Source organism: Prunus mume, linkage group LG2 (assembly GCF_029339155.1).
Source record: "Prunus mume cultivar Tortuosa linkage group LG2, ASM2933915v1, whole genome shotgun sequence".
In the NCBI taxonomy this organism is placed as follows: Eukaryota; Viridiplantae; Streptophyta; class Magnoliopsida; order Rosales; family Rosaceae; genus Prunus; species Prunus mume.
Genome location: NC_142699.1, coordinates 27,623,105 through 27,637,105, shown reverse-complemented (window position 1 = coordinate 27,637,105; position 14,001 = coordinate 27,623,105). Strand labels below are relative to the sequence as shown.

At 35.9% G+C, this 14,001-nt stretch overlaps 1 protein-coding gene across 1 annotated transcript; it reads right to left on the bottom strand.

The window, feature by feature from the left end:
• Nucleotides 1–1,604: 1,604 nt before the first annotated feature.
• LOC103323888 (protein SIEVE ELEMENT OCCLUSION B-like) lies at nucleotides 1,605–13,365 on the bottom strand. Its single transcript, XM_089044497.1, has 13 exons — nucleotides 13,123–13,365; nucleotides 12,720–12,812; nucleotides 12,020–12,474; nucleotides 11,782–11,876; nucleotides 11,554–11,687; nucleotides 10,907–11,374; nucleotides 10,730–10,732; nucleotides 10,064–10,655; nucleotides 9,658–9,800; nucleotides 9,061–9,449; nucleotides 4,848–4,938; nucleotides 4,627–4,743; nucleotides 1,605–2,084 (listed from the first exon to the last, which is right to left on the bottom strand). Exons 1-13 carry the CDS (start codon nucleotides 13,363–13,365, stop codon nucleotides 1,605–1,607), a joined length of 3,303 nt encoding a protein of 1,100 aa, XP_088900623.1.
• Nucleotides 13,366–14,001: the final 636 nt, after the last annotated feature.

The following is a 14,001-nucleotide window of genomic DNA, read 5'->3' as shown; positions in this document are numbered from 1 at the left end:
TGCGTGCTGCCTGTTGGGATATTAAATTGCGAATTTTGTGCATGTTGAAACTTGGGGAATGTTCAATTTATAGGGGATACTTTGCCGAAATTTCGGGAGAAAGTCTCATGCCCTTATTCCTTTTTGGGAAAAGAGGTTATAGTTTTAATGGGTGAGCCCGGCATGCTGGGATTCCCACAGAATTCGTCTCGGGTTCCGAAAAATTCGAGGCGAGTCCTGTCAATTTGAACAAATTACCCCTACCCCAAGGGTAAATTCGTAATTTCAATTAAATAATTTAAATGAGTAATTAAATTTGGGGTCGGGGTGTTACATTCTCTCCCTAGTTCAAATAAAAAGTTAGTCAATCAATGGAACAAATTGACATTCATTTTATCAGGGAGCGTGTTATCGAAAAAAATATTATTCTACAGTTAGTGTCCTCCAATGAACAATTTGTAGACATTCGTACCAAAGGCTTTTCAGCTCCTTTCTCTTTCTCAGACATTGTCACAATCTCATGCTTGGCTGCTCCCAGTACAAAAAAAAAAGTGGCAACAGTCACCATTTTGTCACCAATTTTGGTGATTGTTGTGAGGGTTACTAAAGGCTTTAGTCACATTTTTTGACTTTTTTGGTGACTAAAAAGGCTTTCAGTCACATTTTTAGCTTTTTTTAGTGACTAAAAATAATTTACGCTAAAGAGATGTCATATAAAATAATTTATTATTATTGAAGCATGTTCCATGTGAATATAATGAAAGGTCTACGACTTTGGATAAAATTAATTAGAGAAAACAGTGTAATAATTAGTGGCAATACTTTAAAACTTTTGTTAAAGACTGCAACTCTTTTCCAGAAGGCTTCGACAGGCAGAAGCCCTAGAGACCCTCATGAATAGGCGACTTTCTTATAGACTCAACACTCAGTTATCGTAAAAAGTCTTTCTTATAGGCCATAATCATGGTAGTCTAGTCATCATAATAGTCAAAACGCCGGCCCCTCAAGCAGAAGCCAAGAATTTGCAAGGTATTTATTTATGCCACTCGCGCTTTTTTTTTTTTGTTTTGTTTTTTTTGTTTCTTGCAAGGTGCAAGCACATGCATGCGCGAAGAACCAGCTGGTGTCATATCATGGTCAGATGGTCTCTTGTTTCTTTGGTGTTGGTTGTCGTTTGGCACAATACAGAACATGTAATCTGCAATTTTAACAGTGGGGGTACATTTGTCATTTGCTTTTATTTATTTCAGAACAAAATGGCAAGGCAGCTGAGATTCACGAGCAGGCCCGGTGGGATGGAGATTTCTGACTCTGAGGAGAGATTCCAAACCTTGGTTTATCGATAACAAAAAAGTGAACCACGTATTTGATGGTTCTAAAATTGGCGCCCCGGTTGGTTTATCCTTGCTAAAATATGAATATGGTTTGAATGTATTATGTTAACTTTATTCTTCTTCATAAGGAGGTATATATAAGAGTTTACATGTGGGCTTTACAAGGAATTAGATACATAAAAAATTAGGAAAGTATCTTCTAATTGTACAATGATTTATCAATTATAAAACAGAGGAAAGTAAATCCCTTAATTAATTAAGGAAATAAATCTTCTTGATTAATTAGGAGACTCACGTCAACACTCCTCCCCAAGATGGTGCATATATGTCATCAATACCCAACTTGGTAAGTGAGTCATGAAATACTCTTCCACAAACAGATTTGGTTAAGATATCTGCCAATTGATCTTCTAATCTTACAAATGGTAGGCGAATCACCTTCTTCTCAATTTTTTCTTTGATAAAATTTCTATCCACCTCAACTTGTTTAATTTGATCATGTTGAACTGGATTATGGGCAATATCGATGGCTAACTTGTTATCACAATGTAACTTCATTGGCTTTCCTGGCTTGAGACCCAATTCTGTCAATAGTCTTATGATCCACAGTAATTCACAAACTCCATGAGTCATTCCTCGATACTCTGTTTCAGCACTAGATCGAGAAACCACATTTTGTTTCCTATTCCACCAAGTGACTAGGTTACCTCTCACAAAAGTGAAGTAACATGAAGCAGAGCATCTGTTTATAACGGAGCCAGCCCAATCAACCTTTGTATATCCAACAACTTCGAGATCTCTATTTTTTGAAAACATTAATCATTTTCCAGGTGCTGACTTTGTATATACAAGTAGGAATATATTTTACCATCTTTTGAACGGATCTGCATAGAAAAAGAATGAATTGTATTAGTTTGAGAAAGCCACAATTTCTTTGGGCAAGTAGGCTAATGATATGTCATATACTTACTATTAAAAGCATAATTAGCAAGACTTGGAAGGTATACGACTTTGGATAAGATTAAGATTAGTTGGAATGCTTAATTGGAGTAAATAATCATAACATGGGAACATGTTAATATGCTTTTGGGTTCCCTTCTCAATGCTAAGACAGACTGGAACCCTTTAAGGAGAGAAGCTTCCCTAGTCCTGTTGGTTGGCCTTTCTAGTCTCAATCCTGTTGCAGTTCAATCTTGGATATTTAAGTTGTGTTCTTATCATCAAGGACTTCATTTAGAAAAAGAATAAAAATAGACTTTGTTAGAGAACTTAGATAATAAATAATTACAAAACTATTCTTTCTAATTTTTTTTTTTATACACATTTTGATTAGATTTTATTAGCTTTCTTACTCGACACACATATGTAACATTGTATATACCTTGCCAACAAAGGTTGGTTCAGTTGGTAAGGTCCTTGTACTGTATCCCCCCACCAATGTTTGAGTCTCGCTATCAGCAGTTTCATGTTGGTGGATAATTTGTAAATCCGAAAAGGTCTTGGGTTTGCTCTAATCTTGGATATGGATTCATGACTTTTACTTTTCTTGATAAGTAAATATGCCCATTAATTTAAAACGCAACTCTGGAGTCCTCGTACCAACCATGCACGTCAGATGATCGTTTTTGTTCAAACAAATAGTGACGTAAGGCAGTAACAAAATCGATGACGTTGAACGACTTTGTCACTTGTGCGCAAAGTCGTGGAGTTGAGTATATATATAATACAAGTCGAAGTACATATTTGACGATGTTCGATTGGATATGCACAAAAAAGAATAAAATGTTTTATTTTGAAGCCACAATTTCTTTCGGTACATACAATAATGATATTCCATATATTTATTCATGCATGTTGATGAAAGACTTAAACACGACTTTGGATAAACTATGGTAACGGGGGATGCTTCTTTGGAGAAAATTATAATAATTAGTGGGAAACACAAATTTAATTGGCACTTATATGTGTCTGTTATATGGACATAGTGGGACATATAAAGCAAAAGACAGAAAATGATGAAACATTTAAAATACCAAAAAATATCTTTGGTTAATTCAAACCAGAAAATATTATTGGTTAATTCAAAAATTAAGAATTGAAATTATTAATTAAATGAGGATTATATGATAAATTCATATTTTTTATATTAAAAAATTTAAAATTAAAAACAAAATCAAATAATAAGTCCTATTTTATGAAACATAACTACCCATATTATTATTTTTTAATTCTAATAAAAAAATATTATTTAAAAATAAATAAATAAATAAAAAGACCACGCATGTGCCCAATGGGCTAGTGGGCATAGTGGGACATGTTCACACACATACTTGGTGTCTTTGGGGACGGTTTACACTCTAGCCCTGGCAATAGGTCAAGGGACTGAATTGCGCTCTATTGAGTCTATTCTATATTCAAGAATCAAAACATGATTTTTTTTTTTTTTAATTTCTTTAATTTATTTATTTTCTTTTCATGATTAAGTATTACTATAAACTGTTTCCAAAATCTAAAATTTCATAGAATTCATTTCTTGAAACAAGAAAGCATTATAACAATTTTTTTTCTTCTTCAAATGATTCCTCCATCCAACGGAGGAAAACTAATTCGGAATTTAGTTAAAAGTCCGGAAGTAAAGAGGAAATATTAATATTTGCATTGTTTTTCAACTTAAACATGAAACTTATTAAATGATACTCGGAAAAAATAGTGGGAATTGGGGGTCGAGATTTCTGAGTTTAATTTCTACACTCAGGTTCAGGACATACTACCAAAATAGTATGTCTGCACCTCTATAGCTTAGTGGCCTCAACCTACTGTAGTATGTCTGAACCTGAGAGTATTAAAATTTCTGGTTATGAAAACCTGAGTAAGCTACTGGATTACACTGCCTATTCAACCTAGACGAAGCATGAAATTAACAGAGTATCCTAGGACATACGCACCGTTGATACATGTGGTGAGGTATATGAGCCAAAGAGCGAGTTCACTGAAGAAGCAAAAACGATAGTAGAAAGTAGTACCTCCGTCCAAGAGATTGTAGAAAATTCTGCATATTTCCAATTAGAAGAGCGAAGAGCAAGAGGCCATATCCAATAATTGCCATGGTAAAAAGGACTTCCCAAACAAAGTAGCTTGGAACTTGATTTCCTGCCAGAGTGCTGGTTTGCGTCATAGAATCAAGAAGGAAGAAACCAATAAACAAATTAAATTAGCATTTGATAAGATGTGAGGTACAAACAGAAATATATTGAGTATATAAATAGTCGATCATATCTCCAATACACACATTATAAGATAACATGTGAGGTACCTGGAATCCCCAAAACAATGAGTATACATAGCTAGTCACGATATCTGCTGTAATGAGCTTGATAGCTTTAGTGTAAATTCCATAGGAGAAACCTTCTTCATCAAAACAAGCATCAGCCTACACAGATACTGAGCCGTATGCCGAAATGATCACTGTAATTTACTCATAGGCTTCAAGACCAAACCAAAAAACCAAATGGACATTCAACGAAATATATTCACCATGTCATTTTGTGCAAGTAGGTCCTCTAAGATGCTTGAAACTGCTTCCTTCTCATCTTTGGGTTTCTTGGAACTGTACATTCCAACTCCCCTGCAAAATTCAACCAAAAAAAAACTTTCAGAACATCATCAAATAACTGTCAAACCATGAAATTGACCATCAACAAGGAAAATAATTTATTCCTTCATTTCAAGGGCAAATGTGATGAGATGGAATTCAAACGAACAAATGTCCAAAGGACTTAAACTTGTTTATTAAAGCAATCACTGGTGTAGTTTAGCATGACTAATCTAATTGTGACAAGTTTAAGTGCTATATAGAAGCCAGTGGATCTGGCACTAAAACCATTTAATCACGCATGTGTTAGGGAAGAAGAGTAGTCATGCCAGAGAGGCAAAAAAAAGAAGCAAGAATTGGCTAATTTCTTCAGACAACAGAAACAACTAAAAGGAAACCACTAACACCAAACAAATGAGAAAGAATATAAAGAAAACTTCAACAACTATATCATTATGACATCATCAGAAATTCAAAATAACATAAGAAAAAGGATTTTCAACGGTTCTATGTAGGAAAAAAAATACAGATAAGAAATTTTTTTGACCTGCTAAAAGCCAAGGGAGAACTACCATATGTACTTTTTAGAATCCAAGGGTTAACTGACTTAGTCCACTTGAATGTAGAACATAACATGATAGACTAATTTAGAACTCATATGCTATTTGAGTTCCATAGAATCTTAAAGTTAAGTTTTTCATTTGATATTTTTCAGCAGAATAATAGCAAGTAAACGAACAAGAACAATTAAAAAAAATACAAGAAAATGTTGAAATAAAATAATTTGAATAAAACACACTGACCCAATAGCTTAATAGACATATTAGGCAAGAACACATTTTATATGCTAAAATCCAAGGGACACAACTAGTCATACTCATATTCCATTGGACCTGAGCCAACACAACTAGTCATACTCATATTCCTCTGAAAACACAGATACCTTGTTGGATTCGTCACTTGCTACTCGTCAAATCTCTATACGAAGTAGTCGCCAAATTTACCTCAGATATGAATAATGGCGACAATGAAGCGCGAGAGGTTGAAATCGCCCATCGCGTCCTCAGATCTGGATTCGAATCAAATCAAATCAGAGATATCAAAAGAGGGCTTAGAAATTAGGTTTTATTGGTTCTAATTTTTAGGGTTTAAGAGAAGATGGCTGTAGAGACAGAGGAGAAAGAAGATGGCGGTAGAGATAGATGAAGGATAGAGAGGATGGCGGCAAAGATTGATGATGTAGAAGAAATCGATGGAGGAAAAGAAATGAAGAGAGTGAGTATTGCGAGAGAGAAGAGAAAGGGATGCGGGGGAGAGTTAAAATGTTTTGTTAAAAAAAAATCACTATAGCGGCATTGACATGGTTTTGGCGTTGGTATAATTGTTCTGCTTAAAAAAAAAATTATTAAAAAACACTTTACGTATCAATAAATTATATCATCGATGCTAAAGTATAATCAACGTCATCAGTAAAAAACCCCTAAAATTTGTGCTGATGCCTTTATACCCCTTTAGTCTTATTAATTATAAAATCGATGTCTAAAATACTAATAGCATCGGTTTTTAGATTTGTCGATGTCTATATGGTGTAATGTAAAGTAAAATTTGGCATAGTGTTAGGATATACTTGTAAGGCCAGAGAGGCCATTCATTTTATACTGTTGAATGTTGAAAGCATGCTGCTAGTTGGGAATATATTGTGATTGTTTTGCAGGTTGAAATTTTTGGGGTTCTCCAAATTACAGAGCAGACTTTGCCAAAATTTTGGCAGAAAGTCTCAGTTATTAAAATGTGGGCCCAACATCGAGTGATGCCGAAATTAGACGAGATTCGTCTCGGATTTCAAGGAATTTAGGGCAGGTCTTGTCAGAATATGTTGAATGTGAGAGAACTAGGTGCTAGATAAGGTTGGAACTAAGTCATTTTTGGCCTTCTTATTGGAACTGGCAGCAAGATACTCAGGTTTTGACCATTCAGATATTGGTTTTGGTACATCTTGGTCATCAATAGTCTTGACTGGATGAGTCCACTCTTTTGTGACATATTCATATGCATGCTCATCAAGAGCATCCAGGAATATCTCAAAGTTTTCTCTTCAAGCAGCGTAATTATTCCCATCAAAGTATAGAGAGGAGTCGCAAGAACTATCAACTCTGTCCATTTCCATGGTAACATCACTAAAACACTAACTATCCTCCTAGGATCTCTCTATTTGCGTTAAGAGCCGGAACTCTGATACCAATTAAGGTAAGAAGTGTGTGTGAATACATCAAGATCAAATAAACAGCAACATTAAGATGATAACTAGTCAACAGTATGAACACAACACCAGAAAGGCAAGAACAACGAACCCAGAAAATTGTTCACCCAAAAAGCCATCATCGAGAAAAATTGGAAGTCATCATCTGACCAGGGAATCCATTAAGCAAAGAAGATTCTTATAGAGAAATCAGAAGCAAGTTCAAGAAAACTAGATCTATTTAGGAAGCGAGTTATGTCTCCTCCATGCAATTTTATTTTCCAAACTTAGCAAAGCTTGTAGCTAGTTCTTCATGGCAATGGCAGCTACCTCCTCAACTCGTTCATCCCATGGCACCAACTTACACAACTTAACTCTAAACAGGAACAAGAAATTTGGATTCAAAATGAAATGATCAATTTTTTCAAGAAACCATACTCTTTAATAAATCAATCTAGAATCTGACCTAGATCTATATGAGTATGTGTTTGATTTCGCTAGATGCAGATTTCATTTTTAAAGCAGTTTTCAAAAGCAATTTGAAAAACTCATTTATGAAAAGATGGAGAAATCACTCCAAAGAAAAGGAGAGCCAAGGAGGAAAAACTCATAACCTCTCAAAAACACCTTTCCTGAAGTGACGGCTACCAAATAATTAATGGACCATTTACCCAAAATTCATATGTCAGAAACAGACAGATGGCAGCAAAAGAATATCAGAGAATAAGACAAAATTCTTTAGGATCCAGTTGGAAATGTAATGAGTTGGCAGACCTCATGATGCACAAAAGATGACTAGTCAAACACATACAAGTTGACCAGTCATAACCTAATGCATTCTAATGAATGTAATGCAAAATTTACCTTTGCATCCCTTAATTATGTTGAGTCATTGATGAACAAACCACCGGAGAACAACTAGATAACAATTTAACATAGTTCAATAACCTTGAGCTTGGGAAATACATTGCATGTCCTATTACAAAGTTGTCAAGGAAAGCTAAAAGAAAACTAGCTAGAATACAACTCAACACCACCCCAAAACCAATTGGTAATGGTAGGAGTATCCCAACTCCTTATAAGCCCTTGCAAGGTTTTTTAATTTTCCAATGTGAGACTTTTTATCTTCATATTCTCACAAGTGTATCTTCAATCATGTGTGATCAGTAATGGAGGAGCCCCAGATTGTTTTAATTTTGATGTTAGATTGATATGTTATTTTAATGGTCCTTTGTTGCTAGTTTGTATTGGCATTGTGTGGCTAGTGATTTTTTTTGGCTGCATTATGAATATAATTCCAGAATTTCTCAACACACAAAAAAAAAAACAAGACATGGAAGGGAGGAGGAACTATAAATTTTTCAATGGGGGTTAGCTAAAATTTTAGCTTAAAATCTCATTATATATATATATATTATAACTTACAAGTTCTATCATTTTTCTATAAATAAAAGTATACATTAAATTACATAAACCATACTAGTTCATAGCTTCATTATAACTAATTTTCAATAAATTTTATGATAAAACACATATTGCAACCAAAAAATACATATTATTAAATGAAAATATGTTATGATGTAAACTTTCGAACACCTAGAATAGACTATTCAAAAATACCAAATTAAATTATTTGCAAGAGCACGAATCAACAATAATATAGAGTATGACTGGTGGCATATTGTGTCGGTTTTGTTTCAAGATACATGTGGAAGGTTGATTGAAATGAAATGAAATTAAACAAAAGAAGAGGAAAAATAAAATTAAACTTTCATGTTATAAATTAAAATTCACACAACTGTAATTAAGCTTTCATGCCACACAACTGTAATTAAAATTCACTCTTTTATTATCTTGGACATGGAGAGTACTTCTTGCAAAGGTTCATGTGGCGTAATTAATTTTTGAAGCCAAACTTGGTCATTCCATGTTTCCGAATTGTGTTTATCGCATTGTATTCTATCACCTTCCCCCTTTGGTCCGTCACCACCAGGGCCAGAAAATGTTTGTCGTTGGGTAATTGACACTTCTCCTTGATAATATCGATGCGTTCTGCACGGGGTTTTACTGCGTAGCATTTCAGATTTCTCGCTAATTGCTTGTAGTTCTTTATCGCTCCGGCCTCATTCCACTTCTTTTCCTTCGCAATGGGGATCCAAACCGTCTTGTACCCATTGATATTATCCATCTTCGTTCGCTCAACAACTCTATGGATGAATGAAACATCTTCTTTAGAAATATTCAAGCTCGAAAAGAACAAGAACAGTTTCTTGTTAGACAGGCCATTCAAATTAGAGGGGTAGCTCTGTTTAGACAAAGAGAAAAAAACCACGATATAAGTTCTTATTACTAATATATTAAATGCAAATAATTAAGTCAGATATCGAAGTATCTGAAGGTAGGAAAATGAGTTAAAACTGAAATAGGTCAAGAATCTATTTATTTTTATTTGACAGAAACATAAAAAAATCCTAGTCCAGTCTGAAGATTTGAATAAGAATTCAAATGCTAACCTCATTCAAATTGTTGGGGTCAATGATCATGTTCGGGTCAACATGACCAACACCAAACAGCAAATCCTTCAGCTTCGCGGAAGCTTCAGAAATCGTCCCGATCCACGCTTTTGTGTTTATAAATTGCATCTCGTAACTCTCATCTGCCAAAGGGAGAAGAAAAATATGAGACCTAAAAAAAACAAAGGGAAGAGAAAAAAAAAAAAAAAAATCAAATTGGGTTTAATGGCAAGTGCAACATCCACGCCAGTTTGTGAATCATACACCAATAGCCCTGATTTTTTAGGAAAGTGAAATTTTTTGCATGTGAAGTTGACACTAAGTGATCATATAACACGTGTATGCAACTTACTGTACTTGGTTGGACCGTACATAACTTTGATTTTAATTATCATTGTGTGCTTACCCTTCTTCTTGACATGGCAGCACTTATAGCTGATGAATGTCTCCATGGGATTGCCACACTCGAGACATACCATGGCCTCTAGGGTGCTTCCGGCAACGCTTGAGATGTTAAAACAACTGCAGGCGTGACCAGTTAGTTCAACCTCCTTCTGCTTCTCCTTCTCATGCTCGCCATTAATACAAGTTCCCAAACTTTCTACTGTTATTGTTACGTTAGGACCCCACTGGGGATAGTGCTCCAAAACACTATAGATTGTGGAACCAGCGGCAATGGTCACAAGCTTACGGCCTTGCACAAGCACAGCCCATCCACTCTTATCATTTTTGTAGGAAAGCAGCTTCTGAACTTGTTTTGCCACGTCATCAAACTGCTTATTGTGAACCTTGATATGAAACATGGTTTCTATGGCGGACCAGAAGGTGCTGAAGCTGTCATCCCCTCCCTTACTATCTGCGGTCTTCCCCACATGATATAACTCCATATAAATCTTTGAGTTCGTTAGGACGTCGTCATTTATAAATGCACTTGCTTTCTCATGGAACTGAGTCGTCCATGAGGAATCCCCTCCGTAGAAGAAAATGTACTTCTCCTTCTCGATCTGTTGGACCAGGATTCACACAAAGTTAGCTTTCAGTCACTATGGTTGCATTTAAGAAAAATGCCAACATTCTATATCCCGCCTGCCACTCAATGATTGTTGTTATCCTTTAAAGACAATCCATGCAAAAATCAACAACGACAATCCATTTAAGAGTACACTTATATATAGTAAGTTTCTTAGATGTTAAGCTAATTACAAAATGCGTATCTACACGTTGATAGGATCTGTTAAAAAGAACTTACCCATTCTGATACAGATGGGTGAATAGCGCCCACTACGGAAACAAACCATGTATCTTGGAGAGAACTCAAGAGTTGTTCTTCTCTTTTATGTGTGAAAGGCAAGGCTTCGGGTCCCCATATGGAAATCATGTGCAGAGCGTTCGAATGTTGGAGTTGACCTTTCGTGTTCAACACCACCAGCATAGGCTTACCTTTGAAGTTCCAATCCTCCTTGATGTATTTGATGCCTGCTACCTGTGCACTAATCTGCCCTACCGTGTACCATGGCATCTTAACCCGCAGGCTCTCAAACTTGACTTGCAGCTCTTCTGTCCACTCCTCCGCAATTGGCATCCAAATTATCTTATAATCATCATTTTCATTTAGAGAATCATGGATGGGTATGAGAAGAGAAAGGTAATCTTCAGATATATCTACGCTCGAAATGAACAACAACACATTCTTCGTCCTTAGGATGTCCACCTGAACCTGTTCAAATAATCATGCACCCAAATAAATATTAGTCTATCAAAAGAAGAAATGGATCAATCGTAATCTTAGCCGTTGTAATCATATTGGATTAAATTCAAGCAAAAAAGGCACATAACAAACCAGCATAGGATCATATGAATATAAATTCAAAAGCAATGTGCTATGATAGAGCAAACCATTTTCTGAGTAGAACCATTAAAAATGGTCGTCTCCGCATCACCCTTGAAAAAAATCAGGGTCTTGATAACCTCCATAACTTCTGTAGGAATTTGGAAAAGTTGCTTCAGCTTCGTGTAGGTCTGTAACTTCTCTGTATTAAATAAGACAAAAAAGGAATTTCATCATTGCATTGCATTGCAAGAGCAACATATGCATCTTTGTGAATGGTAATCAAGTAAACCAACCTATTTCCTCTTTGCAGATCTTAAGCTGTTGTTTAAGCTTATTGAGGATGATTGTGGCCTTGTGAGCATACTGGACAAGGTCGTGTGACTTCCCCCTGACATGAAGTAATTAAAACAGTTATACTACGTACAGAGCAGTTTATTGGTACATGTTATATTGTTCGGTTGTCAATTTAAACAATTGATTAAGTGTTATACATGATATGTAAGCATGGACATCAGATGGAGTGGAACTTACTCATTACTAGTAAGAAGGGTGACATTAGTGGCGCAAGCTACCATTGTAATGATACACCAATAGACATTCACCGAGATATCTTTCCTTGCACTTGCCAAGATTTCTCTCAACTCCTTTACCTCGTTATGACTAATGGAAAGCTTCTCCAATTGAAAGATGCAATCAATCACTTGCAACGTGGACATCATCACATTGTTGAGATCAGCAACAGCTTTGCTGCGTTGCTCGAGGTTTTCGGGCTTGAGAAGGACTGGCACTCCCTTAAGGAATGCCACAGACATGGCAAGTTGATCAGACTGTTGATGCTGGGCACTCAGCCAGAACTCTCCATATTCCAAAGAAAAAGCCGCCAGAGCCAGCACAGCCTTCGCTTCCCATGAATACTTTGACACCTTGTTAAGTATTTTCAGCGTGGCGTCGTGGGCATAACTTTCACCTGGAGCTTTACATGGCACCTGGAATAAGTTCATATAAATAATAACATTCGTAAAGTTAATGTCAAGAATCAAGAATATATATAATCATCATGTTCATGGATCTCATATTTCACTGATTGTAGCTCTTGACTTAAGTGGTACCTAATAACCTTCTCAATGTTAGAAAATGTAACAAATTCAAATCCCTTCTTCCCTTGATTTAAAATAAATAAATAAATTAAAGAATGATATAAAGAAAATAAATTATAATGCAATGTGATGACCTCGCGAACAATGGACTTTAGAACGCACAACGGCGTGCTGAAGCCAGGTGTAATAGTTATTCCATCCATGGTTTCAGCATGTACTCGGGGGACCTGCAAACAAGTCAAAGGAAAATCAATTACAAGTGTTCTAACACTCAAAAACTCCCATCAAGGGTGAAACATATGAAGCTTGGAAATTACAAAGAAATACAACCCACTTAAATATTTCCCTCCTCCCATAAGTAGGAGCTCCTAAATTCCTGTCAATGACAGTGTGACATGTGTGTAGAAATTTTTCTTTTTGTGTTTCATGAATTATTTTTACACACGGGTCAAATTTTTACACATGTGTCATCTCTTTGTAGGGAAGAAGAGAAGCAATATCCCTTTTAGAATATCTTTTGGAAAGTGCAAGAAATACCTTCTGCGTAATGTTATCGACGATCTGCTTTGAGCACTTAAGGATGCTTTCGGTGATGGAGAAAAGAGAATGAACATCAAGCCTATCGTGTTCATGACTAACAACATGAGTAGCATAAATGCCTTCCAAGATTTCTGTGTCAGTCATGGAAAACAGGCTCTTCGTATCAGCGGCCTCAATGTTTTCCACACCATTTTTACTGTCTACTTGAGAGGCCGGCTTTTTGAATGTTAGGACAACCATGATGATATATGACTTGGAAGCTTTTTAAGATGGCTTATAACTGACTTGTAGCAAACGACGACTTGTAAAGTGCCTACCTATTGCATGCCCTACTTATAGTACTATATGCTTCTCCACCTTGGAAACCTTAATTAAGGCAGCAACGTGTAACAAGGTTCCACCTCATTATTTTATTCCCAATTTGCCATGTGCAATGTATTGCAGCATTCAGATTCGGATGATATCTGACTGCCTCCCGTTTCATATTGGTTCCAACTTCTTTTCATGCACGTCAATATGTAATTTTTTTTCTTTATTATTAAAAGCCTTCAATTCTATGAAATTTTAATTGGTTGATGTGGAGACTTCACACGTGGGCAAACCTGCTCTAATATCATGAAAAAAGTTGAGGTTTCATCCTAAAAATCAATTTGTAATGGGGTGAAATATATATCCACTACACAAAAACTCATTTCTGCCGAGGATATCCTCGACAACGAAGTAGCGCCAGCTTTCGAGATAGCGCACAATTTACGACAACGAATATGTCCATTAGGAGACAATCTGGCCAGAAAAACCTAAGTTCCATCGCCTGACAATACCCTGAAAATTCATGTACACGAAGTGTTTGGGCAAATTTCATCGCTGGGACTCGTG

What these genes read in the sequence shown, in the direction of transcription:
- LOC103323888 (XM_089044497.1), bottom strand. Translation starts at nt 13,365, where the DNA reads ATGGTTGTCCTAACATTCAAAAAGCCGGCCTCTCAAGTAGACAGTAAA. An exon ending in CTGCCATGTCAAGAAGAAGG is followed by an intron (nt 9,801 to 10,063) that starts GTAAGCACACAA and finishes TCCCTTTGGCAG; the next exon opens with ATGAGAGTTACGAGATGCAA. An exon ending in CATTGTTTTGGGGATTCCAG is followed by an intron (nt 2,085 to 4,626) that starts GTACCTCACATG and finishes GGATATACAAAG; the next exon opens with GTTGATTGGGCTGGCTCCGT.